We start from the raw sequence: 16433 nt of genomic DNA on the forward strand, positions 1-16433 counted from the left end.
CTGCTGTGGATTTCTGTTGTTGGTTAAATTAATGTTTTTTTGATGTTTTATTGATTACCAATGAAATAAATCATTATGTACTGCACTTCATAACTTCATCACTTATTTAAGCCAACATATATCACAATATATTGGCTTTATGGAATCTAACTTGGCTTTCATGTGTAATTTAATGAGAATTTCAGGCTTTTCTTGTCTTAATATACCCTTGATATCTATCGCCTTGGTTGTGGATTTCTGTTGTTGGTTAAATTAATGCTTTTTTGATGTTTTATTGATTACCAATGAAACTTCATAAGATGTTTTAAGCCTGTAGGACTTATTACCATATGTCAAATATGGAATCTCTCTTGGCTTTCATGTGTAATTTAAATGAATATTATTGCAGCTTTTAGTGTCTGCTGTTGGTTAAATTAATGCTTTTTTTGATGTTTTATTGATTACCAATGAAATAAATCATTATGTACTGCACTTCATAACTTCATCACTTATTTAAGCCAACATATGTCACAATATATGGGCTTCAGCCAATCTCTCTTGGCTTTCATGTGTAATTTAAATGAATATTATTGCAGCTTTTAGTGTCTGGATGTTAGTTAGAGTCTGATGGTGTCATCAGTGTGTGAATGGGTGAATGATATTAATATACTACTGATTGTAAGTCGCTTTGGATAAAAGCGTCTGCTAAATGACTGTAATGTAATGTAATGTAATGTCTGCTGTTGGTTAAATTAATGCTTTTTTGATGTTTTATTGATTACCAATGAAACTTCATAAGATGTAACTTGTCGTATAAGCCTGTAGGACTTATGTAAGCCTATATGTCACAATATATTGGCTTTATGGAATCTCTCTTGGCTTTCATGTGTAATTTAAATGAATATTATTGCATCTTGTAGTGTCTGCAGCCAGGTAGAGGCGTGTTTTCCATTCTCAGAGAGGAGTGGACTTCATCTGGTTGAAACATAACCCCCCCCCCCCCCCCCCGCACATCCCAGCGTGTGTTGTAGTCTCTCTGTGCGTGCAGTGCGTGGTTGCGTGTTTGCGTGTCTTGAGTTGAACTTCCTCGTCCTGCAGAAGGAGGAGGAGGAGGAGGAGGAGGAGGCGTGACGTCGCTGCCCGCAGAGAGAGAGGCCCGACCGGCTGCGGGAGAGAGGCAGCGACGGGACGCTGCGGAGAGAAACGACGCACCGAGAAAAACGCACCGCACCGCACCGCACCGCAACTTAACGCACATAATGCGGCACCGAGCCCGGAGCTGATGTGACGGTGCAACACCAACACCCACCACCACCACCTTGCCTCGTCTCGGGAGGACATGTCCTCTCTAACCGTGGAGGAGGACCAGAAATGGTTACCGACGCACGTCCAGGTGACGGTGCTGAGAGCCAGGGGTGTGCGGGGCAAGAGCAAGCAAGGCACCAGTGATGTGTACACCATCATCCAGCTGGGGAAGGAGAAGTACTCCACCGGGGTGCAGGAGAAGACCACGGAGCCGCAGTGGAGGGAGGAGTGCTCCTTTGAGCTGCACCCCGGGGTGCTGGTGCTGGACAGCAGCTGTCCGGCTGCGAGCACCGAGCTGGTCCTCATCGTGATGCACCGGGCGGTCATGGATGTGTTCCTCGGGCAGGCTGTGATCCAGCTGGATAAGGTCTTCCATGAGACTAGATGTGTGAGAAATGAGTAAGTGCATTTGTGTTTCTGCTATTTCCTATGTTCTTTGAACTCATCAGGGTGTTTCTTGTTCCTTTTTTGGGGGTTTGTTCTCATATAAACACAGCTGGCAGGTCTCTGGTGCTGCATCAGGGCCCTGCAGACACACCCTCCCTCCTCCCACAGACACACAACTCTTCTGAGAACATCTGACCACTATTCACCCCCCCCAAAAAAAACCAGTCCTTCTAGAAACTTCACTCTCACCTCCACCAGGCTGACCACATTAAGTTATTATTATTATTATTATTATTATTATATTCCTTTATTGATCCCCATGGGGGAAATTCAAGTGTTGCAGCAGCTCAACTACACAGACAGACAATAAATACACATACTATACAACTACACAGACAATAAATACACATACTATACAACTACACAGACAATAAATACACATACTATACAACTACACAGACAATAAATAACATACTATACAACTACACAGACAATAAATACACATACTATACAACTACACAGACAATAAATACACATACTATACAACTACACAGACAATAAATACACATACTATACAACTACACAGACAATAAATACACATACTATACAACTACACAGACAATAAATACACATACTATACAACTACACAGACAATAAATACACATACTATACAACTACACAGACACAGACAATAAATACACATACTATACAACTACACAGACAATAAATACACATACTATACAACTACACAGACACAGACAATAAATACACATACTATACAACTACACAGACAATAAATACACATACTATACAACAAAATAAAGATAGAACAGGAATGTATGTTTTGTGTGTGTGTGTGTGTGTGTGTGTGTGTGTGTGTGTGTGTGTGTGTGTGTGTGTGTGTGTGTGTGTGTGTGTGTGTGTGTGTGTGTGTGTGTGTGTGTGTGTGTGTGTGGGCTCTTAAAGTGTTGTTTCCCAAATAGCCCATGCATGACGTAGGGCAGGAAGGGGGGGGATTAAAGCCTGTCCCAATTCCAGGGATTATCTAACAGATTCATGATCCCAGAGCTCCAAGGTATTTTAAGCATAACATGTTGTTTTACAATAGTCCAACCCACCAACACTGGAGCACAGGATGCAAAGAGGCCGATGCAAAGTTTGATGTTGCATCATTTTAAGCTAAAATTGCAAAAATAATTAAGTTAAAGTAAGTTTCCACCCTCGTGTAACTATAATTAATGACCAATATGTCATTTTGTTTTTGGCAGTTGTTTAGAGGTGAAGAACAGAAATGTTTCGGTGCACCAACTACCCGTAAAACTTAACGTTGTATAATTCTATCTGTGAGCTTCAACACTACCCATAATCCCTTTCAACACCTCCCAGACAACAAGCGTGAACTTGTTGCTTTTCAGATGTAGGGGTGATATTGTATGCATCTAAATTACCACAAAAGAAAGTGAGATTTGTACTCTTAACTCAAGCATTTTGCATGGCAGCAATGCATTATTGTCAATTTAGTCCAGTAATTGGACCTTCTGCTTCTTTAGTAATGGATTTCTTCCTGTTTTTTATGTAGAAAGGACTGCTGATGTTTAGGACAGCTGAAAACATTTCCTGCAATTAGATCATAATGAGACTTTGTTTACATTCTCCCAGGCAGAGCAAAACCTTTTTTATTCAACTTGAAAAGAACAGTTGGTCTTTTTCAAGGCACAATGTCACCAGCATCATCATCTTGTGTCCTAGCAATAAAAAGTGCATCACCTGGTGGGTGTATTTTGTACAAGAGCCAGAGTATTTTTCGCTCCAGCGGTCCAGCATGAATCAGAATTGGTACTTGATCCAGGACATCCTCCATCCCTGAGCACAGATTCAATATTTCAGCCTCAATGACAAACACAAATGTTCCTCTTAGCCTTCTTTAGTTTCTTTTACTTATATGGCAGACTGATAAAAAAAACAACTAGCGGCCAACTTGACTGTGGTTTCACTAGAATAGACCTGTGAATATGAGCTGATAGGGGAACCAGGCTCTCTCTGTTGGAGCTGGTCACTTGAAGGTTAGAGTCAGCCTGTGATGTTGAAGTGTCAGCAGTTTGGTTTCATGGTACATTCACTGTCTCCATGTGGTATTCAGTGAATCTGGGCTGGTCAACTGCAACACTTCCCAACAGTCAACACTGCTCACAAAGGTCAACCCTTTAAAAAAACACTTGAAATATTTTTGGGTTTGACAGAGAACGTCCACCAAAACATAAGCAGCATTTAAGGAGCAACCACAGTTTTCTTCGTTCAAAACGTTTGGACACCACTACCAATATGTCTGAGTTTGGGAACCAAACCCAAACCCACTCATTATTTTCAAACTCTTGCTTTTGAGCGTAACTTTTCATTTTGTAAGAGAATTAATGTTTGGCACTTCATCTTTCAACATTCTTGGCATCTTCATGTGTTTTTTAAAAGACAAACTTCTTAAATGCACCAATGTTCAAACTTGTCTTTATATAGGACAGCTAAAAATAAATATAACTCCCTCCTGAAATACAGTGTAAAATTCTGATTTATATCGAGGGATATAAGCCAGTAAACAAGAAGAGAACTTTAGTAATAATTGAACCATTTTTAATAGAGATTGGCAATATCTTTTATATTATTACGAAAGTAGATATTAAGATGTCACGATGGCAATAACATAGTAATATTGGCTGCAGCTACATTGACTAGCCTTAGCTACAGACATAATGGAGTTAAGCATTGAGGTTCGAAACCCAGTGAAAGTGGTGACACAGCAGTTATTTCACTTTTTCATAGCTGAAAACACTTTTGGATCATAAAATTGCTCCCGAGTAGAAATGGAACATTGTCTTTATCTTTTTACATCTCAAAAATTGTCAACTGACTCGGGATATAAAACTGTATTTTTTCATTTCATGATGACTTGTGATTTTGGGTTGTTCCCAGTAGTGATTTGATTTGTGTTATCGTTGAGCTCTCGTGACAGAGTGATAATAGGTTCTTTGAGGCTGTTCTATTGTTAAAGGTGAGCTTTATTTGCATGCTGATAAAACCCAGGACGGAGGGGTGAATGGTGGCAGTAAAATCTGATATAAAAAGTGCAGTAAATTAGCCACTCAAGTGGAGATGGAGGGACAAAAAATGTTTTTTAAAACCAGCTCAACTCAACACAAACCAAACAACAACAAAAGTAATTTAACATAAAGATGAACACATGATTTTTCATTCCAAGTATGTGGTTTTCAGTGACAGTAGTGTGACATTTGGTATTGCAATGGTTGAGGACTGTGCCAAGACTCCTTCACTTTACAGTTTCTAATATTTATAAAGCCCTTTAGAGGAGGTTGGGGCTGTCACAGTGATGTAGTGCTCTGGGTCGTATATTCGTTGTATATTCAGCAAATGGAGGAGATGCGTCAGGTTCCAAATGGCTCTTTTTCTTCTGAGCCTCTGACTTGTTTTATTCTCTCTAGGATTCATCAGTTTCCACATAGTGTACTTCTGAATCAGCGTGTTCCAGTCACAGTCAGTGGAAATGAGGGATGAGGTTTAAATTTAGGTGTGGTTATGTTGGAGAAGATGAGTTTTTTTATTCTGCAGGTGATGGGATGAAGAAAAAAGGGATGATGAATCTAGTGAGGTAGTGCCAGAGGTGAAGATTCGAGTCTTGACTCTGGTAGACTTTCCAAAACCCCAAATATATATATATATAAATATATATAGCTACAGTTATGAAATTGTGCTAGCGACAATTGTCATTTCAGTCGGCAAAATCAAGATAAGATAATCCTTTATTAGTCCCGCAGCGGGGAAATTTGCAACGGTCGCTGGCTGTAGATTTACGATCAAAATTTGACTTGGGGCTGCATAGTGAATGGTTTAGTTGTTGAAACACAAGGTTTTAGCCCTTGAGACCTACTTTGTCCCACCACCAAGTTGATCGATATGAAATTACAAACAATTTTGATAATCGCTCTATCATTTAAGGAATTTATCAAGCAAAAATACCAAACATTCTCTGGTCCATCTTCTCAAATGTGATGGATTTGCTGCTCCTATGGCTTTGTATATACCCCTAAATTGAATGTATTTGGGTTTTGGACTGTTTGTCAAACCAAAAAGGCTATTTCAAGAAATCACATGGGATATTGAGAAGGGAATTTCCCCTTTTATCTACTTCTTTTGTCTACTTCTTTGTTAAAAGAGAGAAACACTCTAAATGACCAGTGTTGGCATGAATTAGGACACAGTTCTCAAACTAGCTATAAGTAACTAAGCAGCAAAACAACCCCATGAATGCTTTATTGTCCTAACATTTCATCTTTATTCAGCAATTTCTTCATTGAATGGAGGCAGAGCAGCTGTCACTGAATGGGTGGCATAGGAGGATTCAGTAGGAGTGATGCATTTGCATGTTGAACTATCGGTGTAGAACAGATTCCCGGAAGGGTGGGCGTTTGGGTGAATTCCCCTGCAGGGTCTGTCAGTAGGAAACTACAGAAACACTGCCAGATCTACACACAGTGGGCACAAACAAGCAAGCAACCTACATTATCAACAAACAATACATCATTTGCGACACTTTTGCTGAGTATTGAACTTCTTTTCATATATATAATCAAGTTTTGTCCAGAGAGAGTCATTTTTTAAGTTTCAGCTCTTTTTTTCTGCAGTCCAGGTATTCTTCACCTTGTCGGTCGGCTGGTTCTTGAAGCGCTGATATTATGATTTAGATCTTATTATATATTATGATATTTTATAACCACTGCTTTTTATGCCATTACTGTCTCAGTTTTACATCCACTGCAATGTTGTTTATCTGAAGGAAGCAACGCTCTGATGTAGTTTCAGGCAAGTGAGCATTACTGAGGCAGGCCTGAGAGCTGAACCTCCATCTGCTGAGAGACTGTGTGTGTCTGTGTGTCTCTGTCTGTCTGTCTGTCTGTCTGTGTGTGTGTGTGTGTGTGTGTGTGTGTGTGTGTGTGTGTGTGTGTGTGTGTGTGTGTGTGTGTGTGTGTGTGTGTCTGTGTGTGTGTGTGTGTGTGTGTGTGTGTGTGTGTGTGTGTGTGTGTGTGTGTGTGTGTGACGTTCATCCAGCCAAATCCTCTGTTAAGTGCAGACAGACTTTCAGTAGCTGTACTGCAGAGAGAGAATATGGTCTAGTGGACACTAGAAGTTACATAACAGTGTGACCAGACAATCCTATACAACACAAATGTACCTCAGCTTGTTGGAAAAAAAGGAGATTTATCAGATTAACTGATATATTATATAATAGCAGGATGTATAGAAGCCTGCATTTTACTCATATTGACAACTCATATTCCTGAGTCATGTAGAGGCTGTGTATTCATCATGATACAGTGAAGCAAATATAGGAAGAAGACACATGGAAATGACTGTTCTGGTTGCTAGGTATCAAGCTAGTACTCTAAGCAAAGCAGATAAATGCCAAGGGATGCTAGCCTCCACTAGCTTCTTCAGGAGTTAGCAATTTTGTAAATCTTGTTGTGAGTTTTAGCCGACCAGATGTAAGTTTTATCTGACTTTAAACTAAACTAACAATAATAAAATAACAATTAGTTTCTCCTGAGTTGATTCTAAATGCACTTAAAGTTATATTATTAGTTGAGCATACTTTTTATGTAGTAGCCCATAACCCTTTCATTTTTAATGTTTAGTCTAAATTCGAAAATATATAATTACTTACAAAATACAAATGACTCATGTGTCATTGTATAAAAGAGGCTTGTTGTCTTCATTTGTTGTCTTCATTTAGCTCTTAATTGTGTTTATAAAATGTCAGCCCGATTGCAATAGCTTAAACCTCTATACATTTGCAGTTTTAATAACATTTTAGGCTGTTTTCACATTAAAGGTTTTTATTTTTTAAATGTTTGTTGTTATTAAAGAGATTTAGGTCTGGTTGTTTTACATAAATAAGTAAAATGAATACAGTAGTTAAAGGAGTTATGTTTGCTTAAAGCCACATCTCACAGCGCTCTACATTCTCGCTGCTTTGCCGACAGAAGCATTTGGACACAAAGTTAACAGGAATCGGCCTTTTGTAATGCAGTTATTGGCCTTGAACTTCTAATAAGATGGTCTTGTATAATAACAGCACACTCCAATAGAAGGAAAGTTCTATTATTTATTGCTGCTTTTGTAAGTAACCAAACAGACAGAAGCCGTATTATCAGGATGCAGCTGCAGGTTGTGATCGTCTACTTTTGCTCATTGACTAATTTTACTTTGGGTTAATACTTCGTCATTTTAAACGAGGATATGCAAGTATTTGTTTCTTTTGTGTTGTTTTCATTCCACCACAATTTATATGTTTATCAGAAGCTTTTTTCATTGTGATCATTAAATATTTGTTCTGTGATCAGGGTCATTCTCTTGAGTTGACGAAATAATCATCCTGTGATCACTTTTATTAAATTCACGACATAATTATTTGATAATAATCTAAAATGTGTTCTCAAGGGATTCCAGCTTGTTTGATGAGATGCAAAGATTAAGTTACAAAAAATGGTCAAATGTTCAGCTCAACTGTAATCCACTAAGTTTATCTACTGTCTGTTTTTGCTTAAAGATACATACAAACGTGGTCATTTGGTGTTTAAGAGCCTTTCAACTGAGTACTAAAATATTTATCTCTAAAGGTTTATTTCTTTTTAGCTGACCTGCCCCTTTAGTCTGCAAACGGTTGGTAACTGTCGTCACATCTATTTTTATAGTTTTCTATCATATGGTGTGGTTTTATAACACAATGCTCGTTTCTGTGAAAGTATTGAAAGAGGGAAGTTGGTGGTGAGGTTAGAGCTCATCACATCCAGATGTGGAATTTGGTCTGGGTCTCTCGGCCCGTCTCCTCCTCCTTCTGCTGATGAGGCAGGAATCGCAGGCCACATTACCAGCATTACCCACAATGCTCCTGGAGGGTTTGTTGGCTTTTATCATTGATTGAGATGCAATGAGAAGCGTCAAACTTGATAATTCAAATGAAGTAGAACCACTAACCTACCTCCAGCCCTCCATAAGTAGCTTGACTCACTAAGCCAATAATCTGCCAGCATCGGGTCATTCTTTAGGCGTGGTTGAGCGTCTGCAGCTGAGCGTGGATTGTAGTTTTTGTAGTGTGCGCTGTTGACTCTAGACTCTGGACATGGCTGTTTATCCCAATGAATCTGATATTTAACATTTATGTTTATCGAAGATCTAATGTTTGTGAGTCTAAAATTTATTTGGACAATAATCCTAGCTTCTTCTGTTTCGAATATATTTAGTATTTTTGCTGTTGTGTTTTTAGGGGTTTGCTGTGATGGAATGCTATTAATTTAGGTTCATATAAAACCTTATCTGATGCCTTACCTTTTAATTGGTATAGCAGTAGGGCTCTGGTGGTTTAATCCACTGAAAGATCAACAGTTCAATCAATAGGAATGTCTGTTGGTCCATACTGAAATATCTTAACTACTATTGAAATTTGGTCCACATATCCATGTAGAGAGAATGAACCCGAATGAATCCAGAGAATTAACTTTTGTGATCCCCTGAGCGCCCTCATTGGGTCAAAATCTCAATTTGTCCAATATTTGAGCAAAAATATCACAAAAACAATTGACTTCTCCCATCAGCCTCAGTTGTACTTTGTGTTTAGCACTAAATGTTTGGATGCCAACGCTAAACAAAATGTTGAAAATTGTAAAAGTAAACATTTATAAGCCTGCAGATGTTAGCATTTTGTGCGTTTTCCTACGAAAGACGGCAACGCATCAATTTTCGCTACATGCATACCGTTTTTCACAAAATAAACTTGCGTCTTCACAGGAAACTCCTCAGTTAGGTTTATGAAAAGATTGTTGTTTGGGTTAAATAACTATGGGAGGGCATTTACAGAAGTTATGTTTGATGATAAACCAACGCTGACTTCGCATTTCACACAGGATACGAACACAACCCACCTCCTCTGCGTGTGGTTTTTGCAATTTCTGTAGTTCCTTGTTCATGATTACATGGATTACGTGCGAATGGATTTTGTGGGATATCTACGAATTACAGCACATTCATTTTTCATAGTCATAGCTACGAATGCTGGATGAGACCAACCTGACTGAGAAAAAGCTAACTGAGCCACAATCATTTTGATTTCTAAATGTGAAGTATGTTTCACAGTGGTGAAGATGTTTCCTACATTTGCTTGTGTTTTCTTGAGTTGCAGTGTGGTGCAGCATCAAGCTCTCTCTGTTCTTGTAAAAGCCACTCTGACTCCTCTGAGAGGAAAGTATCTGAGGGGGAAATAACCTTAAATAACAATATGTTTGGTGAGTAATGTGCGCCTCTAAATCCAACAGTTGACACAGATCCTGTGCCCCTTGGCACCAGTTTTATTTCAGAGAGTCTGTTCTGCTTGGCTCTGATACCACCCAAGCTCACAGAGTCCCACAGAGACCGAGGACACGCTGGATAAAATAGGTTGATAGCCTACTTGTCTTGTAATTCCAGCCCTGTCCTGCCTTGAAGGGCGGTTTTCTGGGGATCGACTTGTTCCACAGACGAAGGCCTGGAATAAGACGGAAACTTAGGGAGAAATGCTCTTATCCGATGAGGAGATGGTGTCATGCTGGGATGGGGTGGAGTGTTTTGATTTCCTGTTTTGGAAGATGGGGAAGCAGATACGCAGTCATGCTCTGCAGCTCTGGAATGTTTATGAAAAAATGAAAATCTGTGCTGAAATTCCAAAACACAGGCAGAACATTTGTACATGAAGCTTTTTTTGGCACTGGGATTCTCAAACGCTCCTTTAGTGGACAGTTTTTAACCCAAAAATATTTCCAATATCAGCACAGCGGCATTGTTGAACTATACTGTGTGGAAACCAGGTCCTCTTCAGTAACAGATTGTTCTCTGCCTGAGTACGTGGGCTTCAAAATGTAGGCTGCTGTTTTTTTTTGTCTGTGTTGCAGTTTCTGTATTTAGGCCTCATGTTACTTACTTTACATCTGTTGTTGTCAGGCTTTCTCACGAGTCACATGACCCACAGGCACAGGTGCATGTACATAAATAGCCCACTTGTAATTTGCATCGTCTTCGGAAAAAAAAAAAAATCTATATATAGTTTGTGTAATGAAAATGCAAAGTCAGCATGCAAATGTTTTTCTCTGCTGCTCTTTTAATGTAAGTCAGTCAGCCTAAGTAAGATAAATACCATATCTAATCTATGCAAGTGCACATAAATCAAAAATGTGCTCCATGAGGAAAAGAAACGTAGATGCAAAGAGAGACTTTCCTCATGAACAGTGCCTTAAATTACAATCCCTGCATGTTGGATGTTGTAGTAGTAGTAGTAACTGTAAGTCTGCAAAAGAAAAACCTAAAGCGTTCTGGTCCTGTAGTTGGAATTTGAACCCCACCTTGGCTGCAGGGAGTTGGCTGCAGAGTCAGGAGGAGGACGGATACTATTGTTGGATGTGAAACTGGAGTCCACACTTAAAAGGCATGTGAGGTAGAAGCACTGGTTTATTAGAGCAGAGAGCCTGCTGGAAAACTCTTTGGGTTGTTTTGATCCCTGCAAACCTAAAAAAAAAAAGAGGACACTTTGTTTACAACAGGATCGGATTTGATGAAATGCTCCAAATTAAAGTACATTAGAAGAATTGAGCCTCTGTTAAATAGATTTTTATGCAACAACAAACACCACAGCTTCATGGGAGTGCCACTTATTACGTAGCATTTTTAAAGCCTATGAATGAAATGTGGACTAGTTAACATACTTAACATTTCTCCTCCATTGTTGTCTATTTATGTGAGATGTAATGTTTGTTTTTCCTGTTGGGCTTTAAAAAGCATCTGCATTCCTCTCTCTGCTCTGTGGTCAGAACTCCACCTATTTGCTATTTGTGTCTCTGAGTGTTTTGTCTGCTAATTGTTTTCACTGGCAGTCGTCTTGGGTGTTACTGTGTTTTCAGGGCTGAACTTGAGGTCAAGGTGATGATGATGGTGATTATAGGACTTGTGTGTGTTTTTGTCAGGCAGCCTACAATTACACCAATGTTTTTTTGCTAGAGAAGAGATCTCTTTCCCTACATACGTGTTAGAATCGAACAGGATCTTGAAATAGAGGCAATGTGTTTGGAAGAATGTGATGCTAATGGGCTTTTAATAAATATCAGGTGGTCAGATCGCTTTCTCAGACCACATTTACTTAAGAATATTTAACGTTTTGGTTATTTCGCTTATATGTTTTTCATTCATTTTAAATTCTACGTAATGTTTTTGTGATGGGTGAATTAACATTTGTTTATAAGTCATTAGAGGACAGGTACAGACATTCATGATCCCCACAGGATGAATCTTAATGACTTTTTTATCCAGTAGTCCATTTTATTTAAATTTAATTCTTTTCAGGCTGTAATTTAATTTTAATGCCAAACATGGTGCAGCATGCTTATGATAACAATATGCTAACCATGTATATTAGCATGTAGTGTTCAGCTAAAAGTTTGACCCCTATGTTTACATGCTAATATTTGCTAACAGGCTAGGCATACATTCAGTGTTCATATTTTAATATCATGTTATCGCACATTTCTTTAAATAATGATTCTGAGCAAGCTGTAAAGTTTTTATTGACACATTATTATCATTGTTTTGAATACAGCTCATACTTTCAACATCAGTTTAATATTTAAAAATGTTTCCCACATCTACATCATTTTGATATCAAACAAAATAAATCATTAATATCTTGATAATTATTCCTCATTGCCCAGCCCCACTCTACTGCTAAATATTAAATGCTAACATGCTAACTGTGATTATGACAACATCCTAAAGTTGGCATGCTAACATGCTGAAATGCTGAATAAGAACAGTTGTTAACAGTCTTGTTTGGCACAGTATTTGCAGTGTAGAGTGAAAGGATTTCATTCATTTTAGTTTTTTTTGCAAGTTTTGTAGTTTTTTTGTTTGTTTTAATGTCGTTTTTTTCTTTCACTGCTGTTTTTTTTACACTTTCATAGTTAAACTGTGGAGGATAAATGGAAAACTTTTAGTATGACAGTGATCAAAACAAATATTAGCAGCCAAAAACAAATTAATTCACAGCATCCTTTTTTAAAACCACATTTTTGCCTGAACGGGCCACTGAGTTCGGTACAACCGTCTACCGCTTTTATTCAGAAGAGTTTGGGTTGTGTCTTGTGTTAATTTAAGGCCTCGCTGAGTTTCTGCAGAGTCACACTGAAGGTTTACAGAAAAGAAAAAGAGGAAATCTTGTTTTTTGTGGGGGGAAATTAAAAGCTCTCTGGTTTTCTGTCTGTGCAGTAAAATGTGTTAGGTTCCTTTCTCAGATGCTACTTACATCAGTGGGTTTGCTTCAGTCTCTAGTTTTCTTTCATGTAGCTGCTTTTATGTCTCGTCTTTGAAGTTTAAACCTAATTTCTTCAGATTTTGTACATTTGACTTTCCATTTCATGACATTTAGATTTTCTTGTTGACTCAACAGGGCGTGAGAATTGTAGTTGTTTAAGAAGCAGAATTTAGGTTACTTTAACTCTTCTAAATCCTCTGACATCCTGTTTTATGTTTGTGCATTTAGGCAGAAATCACTTGCTTGTCAGTATTTCACCTCCACTTAAAGTGATTACAAAGTGAGCTACATTTAATTGCATTTAAGACACAGTTGTTAAATGTTTTATTTGAAACTGTTTTTCAGCCACAATTTGTGTTTGGTAAAGATGTTGGCATTTGTACGCTAAAGCATGCATTTTTGTCTTTTTATATATTAAATAGTTTTTCACTTCTACAATCAGATAAAATGACTGTACAGTAAACTAATCCTTCAGTTTGGAGTCCAGATATTCTGTTTAACCTACATACGGAACTATGCAGAAAAGTATTGTGAAATGTGGGCAGGTATGTCACTCAACCTCATAGAGCATATTTCTGAACAATAGAGAAAGACACTGTGGTCGTGGTGTGAGGTGAAAATAGCCCAGCAGCACAGGAAGTGAAAAGAAAATAAAACCAGGTCTTGGTTTCAGGCCCAGTTTTCGGTCTTGCTCCCTTCTCTGATAACTCCCCTCTGGCAGCAGCCAAGAGTCAAAAACACGTGTCAACTAGGGGAATTCTTCTCAGTCATATTATCTTTTTTCGAACCGGTCACAACAGAGCAGATGAGACTTTCCCATGAGTCACGGCGTGGTGAACACGTTGGCGCACTCACACCCACCAGCGTTTCTAAGAACTGCTCCTCTGTGTCCGTCCAGTAAAGGAGGTTCACAGTTGGAGCAATCTGTTTTTGTTGTCCTATTTATATAGGACACTGACAGTTAAATCAGAAACGAGCTTTGTTTCTTCTTCATTGTTCTTGCTTATAACCGCCGAGGTATAGTGGGATGTCTGGCCACACGCAGCCTTGTGGTGTTAATAGGACACACAGACACACTCTCATTCTGTGTGAGGACAGTTTAACCCCATTTCATCATAACAATACACTCATTCACATTATTTCATGCCCTCACTCAACGCTGAACTAACTAATGACTCAGTGAAGTGTTTTTGTCGGCTACACTTTACAATTAGTGTGCAAAATGTAGAAATATGTGTACTTTTTGTATTGTAATGCTATTTTCCACACTGAATCCTAATTAACACTTGCTTTTTTATTATAATTTAACGATTATTGCACTGAGGAATCTAATGTGCTAGTCCATTTAGTCATTATAGAGCTGTGAAGTGGTGAACACAGGACTCTCTTTCAGTAATACAATGATCCTGGTGGTCACAAACTTTGTTTCTGAGATGTTTTGTCCCTCGTTGTGGAACAAAACACGACAGAATTTGCTCCAAAATTCACCCAGAATTTAAAACTGATTTGATTCCTGATGCAGAGTTCTTTCTAACACTGTAACCTTAAGCTTTCTCCCGCCGTTAGCGCCTCATGTAACACTAATTTGAGCTTGGTGATGGAATGTCTTTTGCTGAAATGCAACCTTGAGACTCAATGTTTTTTTGTACACAGGCTTTTTTCTTTTATCAAAGAACCAAATATTTTCTAACGCAGCTGTTAATCTTTTTTACTGATGATTTAGTCGGGAGAGTTTTAAGTTGATCCAAACTGTACAAGTGCTCCAACTGTGACCTTTAACCTCTGGAACTAGGTACCCAAAGTATCTAATCTAACTCCATCATGTGCAAGAAACGTGTACAGAAACCAGATTGATTTTGAAAGGAAGAACCTGGGGCTGACACTGCAGAATATTTCCTTTTTAGATTATTGTTTAGGGCTTTTATTTCCTATAATAGAGCAGCTGTAGAATGAGAGGAAATGGTGGCGAGAAACAGGAAGACACCCAGTAAAGGGCCGCTGGTCGATTTTTAACCCAGGTCGCCACCAAGGACTCTGCCTACACGAGGCACAAGCTCCTCTAACAACTATATGTACAAGTGATCAATTTATGACTGTTTTTGATGAATTCATTGATCATTTAAGCTGTAAAAAATGTCTGAAAAGAATGAAAAATGTCCATCACAGAGCCGTAAGGGGTGGTTTAAAATGGTATGATCCGACCAACGGTTGACATTAGTAAAGTACAATGATATTAAATAGAATAAAGCAGAAGATATATATATCATATTTCAGAAGCTGGAACCGCCAACTCTTCTGCATTTCTGTGCTTGATAAATGACCTCCACAATTAATTGATTTTCTCTTGTCCAACTAATTGATTAAATGACTAATTGTTTTACTGCTAAATGATACAAACATAGTGTTTTCCTGTTAATCATGAGTATTCTCCTCTCTGTTGCAGGTGGTACAAGCTCAACTCCAAGACGGGGAAAAAGGAGAAGGAACGAGGAGACATCCAGGTCACCGTCCAGTTCACCAGAAACAACCTGACAGCCAGCATGCACGACCTCGTCATGAAGGAGAAGGGCGCCTCAACCTTCGGCAAGCTCAAGGAGCGCATCAAGAGCAAGACGAGGTCCAGCGAGGAGGACTCGGCGTCGGCCGGCCTGCCAACGGGTTACGGGTCTCTCCAACGGATTAGGCAGCGGCTGCCGAGTGATGGAGGCGGGGAGGAGGACTACGAGGACGACGAGGGAGGGGAGGCCCGGCGGAGCAAGATGAGGACCTTCTTCCTGAGGGGGAAGCTGAGGAAGTCGTCGGACACTCGTTCCAGCACGTCACTGGGCTCCGAGAGCAGCGAGTCGTCGTCACGGGGAGGGAGCCTGAGCCCCACCGCCGGCATCAGCGTGGTGGTGTCCGACCTCTCCAACTCACCCAGCAACAGCAGCAACCTGACGGTGGACAACAGCCCAGGTGAGACTCACCGGTAGAGATGCACCTTTACATTTAATGAAGAACATGTGACCATTATACTCATTAGAAATTCAAATTATCTTCATATTCACAATTCAGGTTCCCCTCATGCAATCTTTAACTACAAAAACAACCGGTATTTTTATTAATCAAGTAATCGTTAGTCAATAAAATGTCAAAAAAAAGCCCATCTTTACTTTCTACAGTCCAATGAGACATCTAAAAGGGTTTGTCTTGTTTGACAAATGTATAAACCACCAAAATATTCAGGTTATGATGATGTATGATGAGGAAAAGCATTTTAGAGCCTGGAATCAGAAGATATTTGGCATTTATTCCACTAATCTTGATGAAAATGATTTAAAAAGATGATTTTTCTATAAATTGTGTAATCGATAAATAGTTTAAGTGTAAT

The 16433-nt window shown here is 39.0% G+C and overlaps 1 protein-coding gene across 2 annotated transcripts in view; it reads left to right on the top strand.

The window, feature by feature from the left end:
* The first annotated feature begins 1136 nt into the window (after positions 1–1136).
* The window catches only part of rab11fip5a (RAB11 family interacting protein 5a (class I)), a 28044-nt gene continuing 12747 nt past the window's right edge, over positions 1137–16433 (top strand). For both annotated transcript variants that reach the window (XM_054614131.1, XM_054614132.1), the window contains exons 1-2: positions 1137–1683; positions 15507–16018. In XM_054614131.1, coding sequence (XP_054470106.1) covers positions 1319–1683; positions 15507–16018 — 877 coding nt within the window. In that variant the 5' untranslated portion in view covers positions 1137–1318. The remainder of the gene's footprint in view (positions 1684–15506; positions 16019–16433) is intronic.

The sequence above is a fragment of the Anoplopoma fimbria genome, chromosome 15 (genome assembly GCF_027596085.1).
Source record: "Anoplopoma fimbria isolate UVic2021 breed Golden Eagle Sablefish chromosome 15, Afim_UVic_2022, whole genome shotgun sequence".
Classification (NCBI taxonomy): domain Eukaryota; kingdom Metazoa; phylum Chordata; class Actinopteri; order Perciformes; family Anoplopomatidae; genus Anoplopoma; species Anoplopoma fimbria.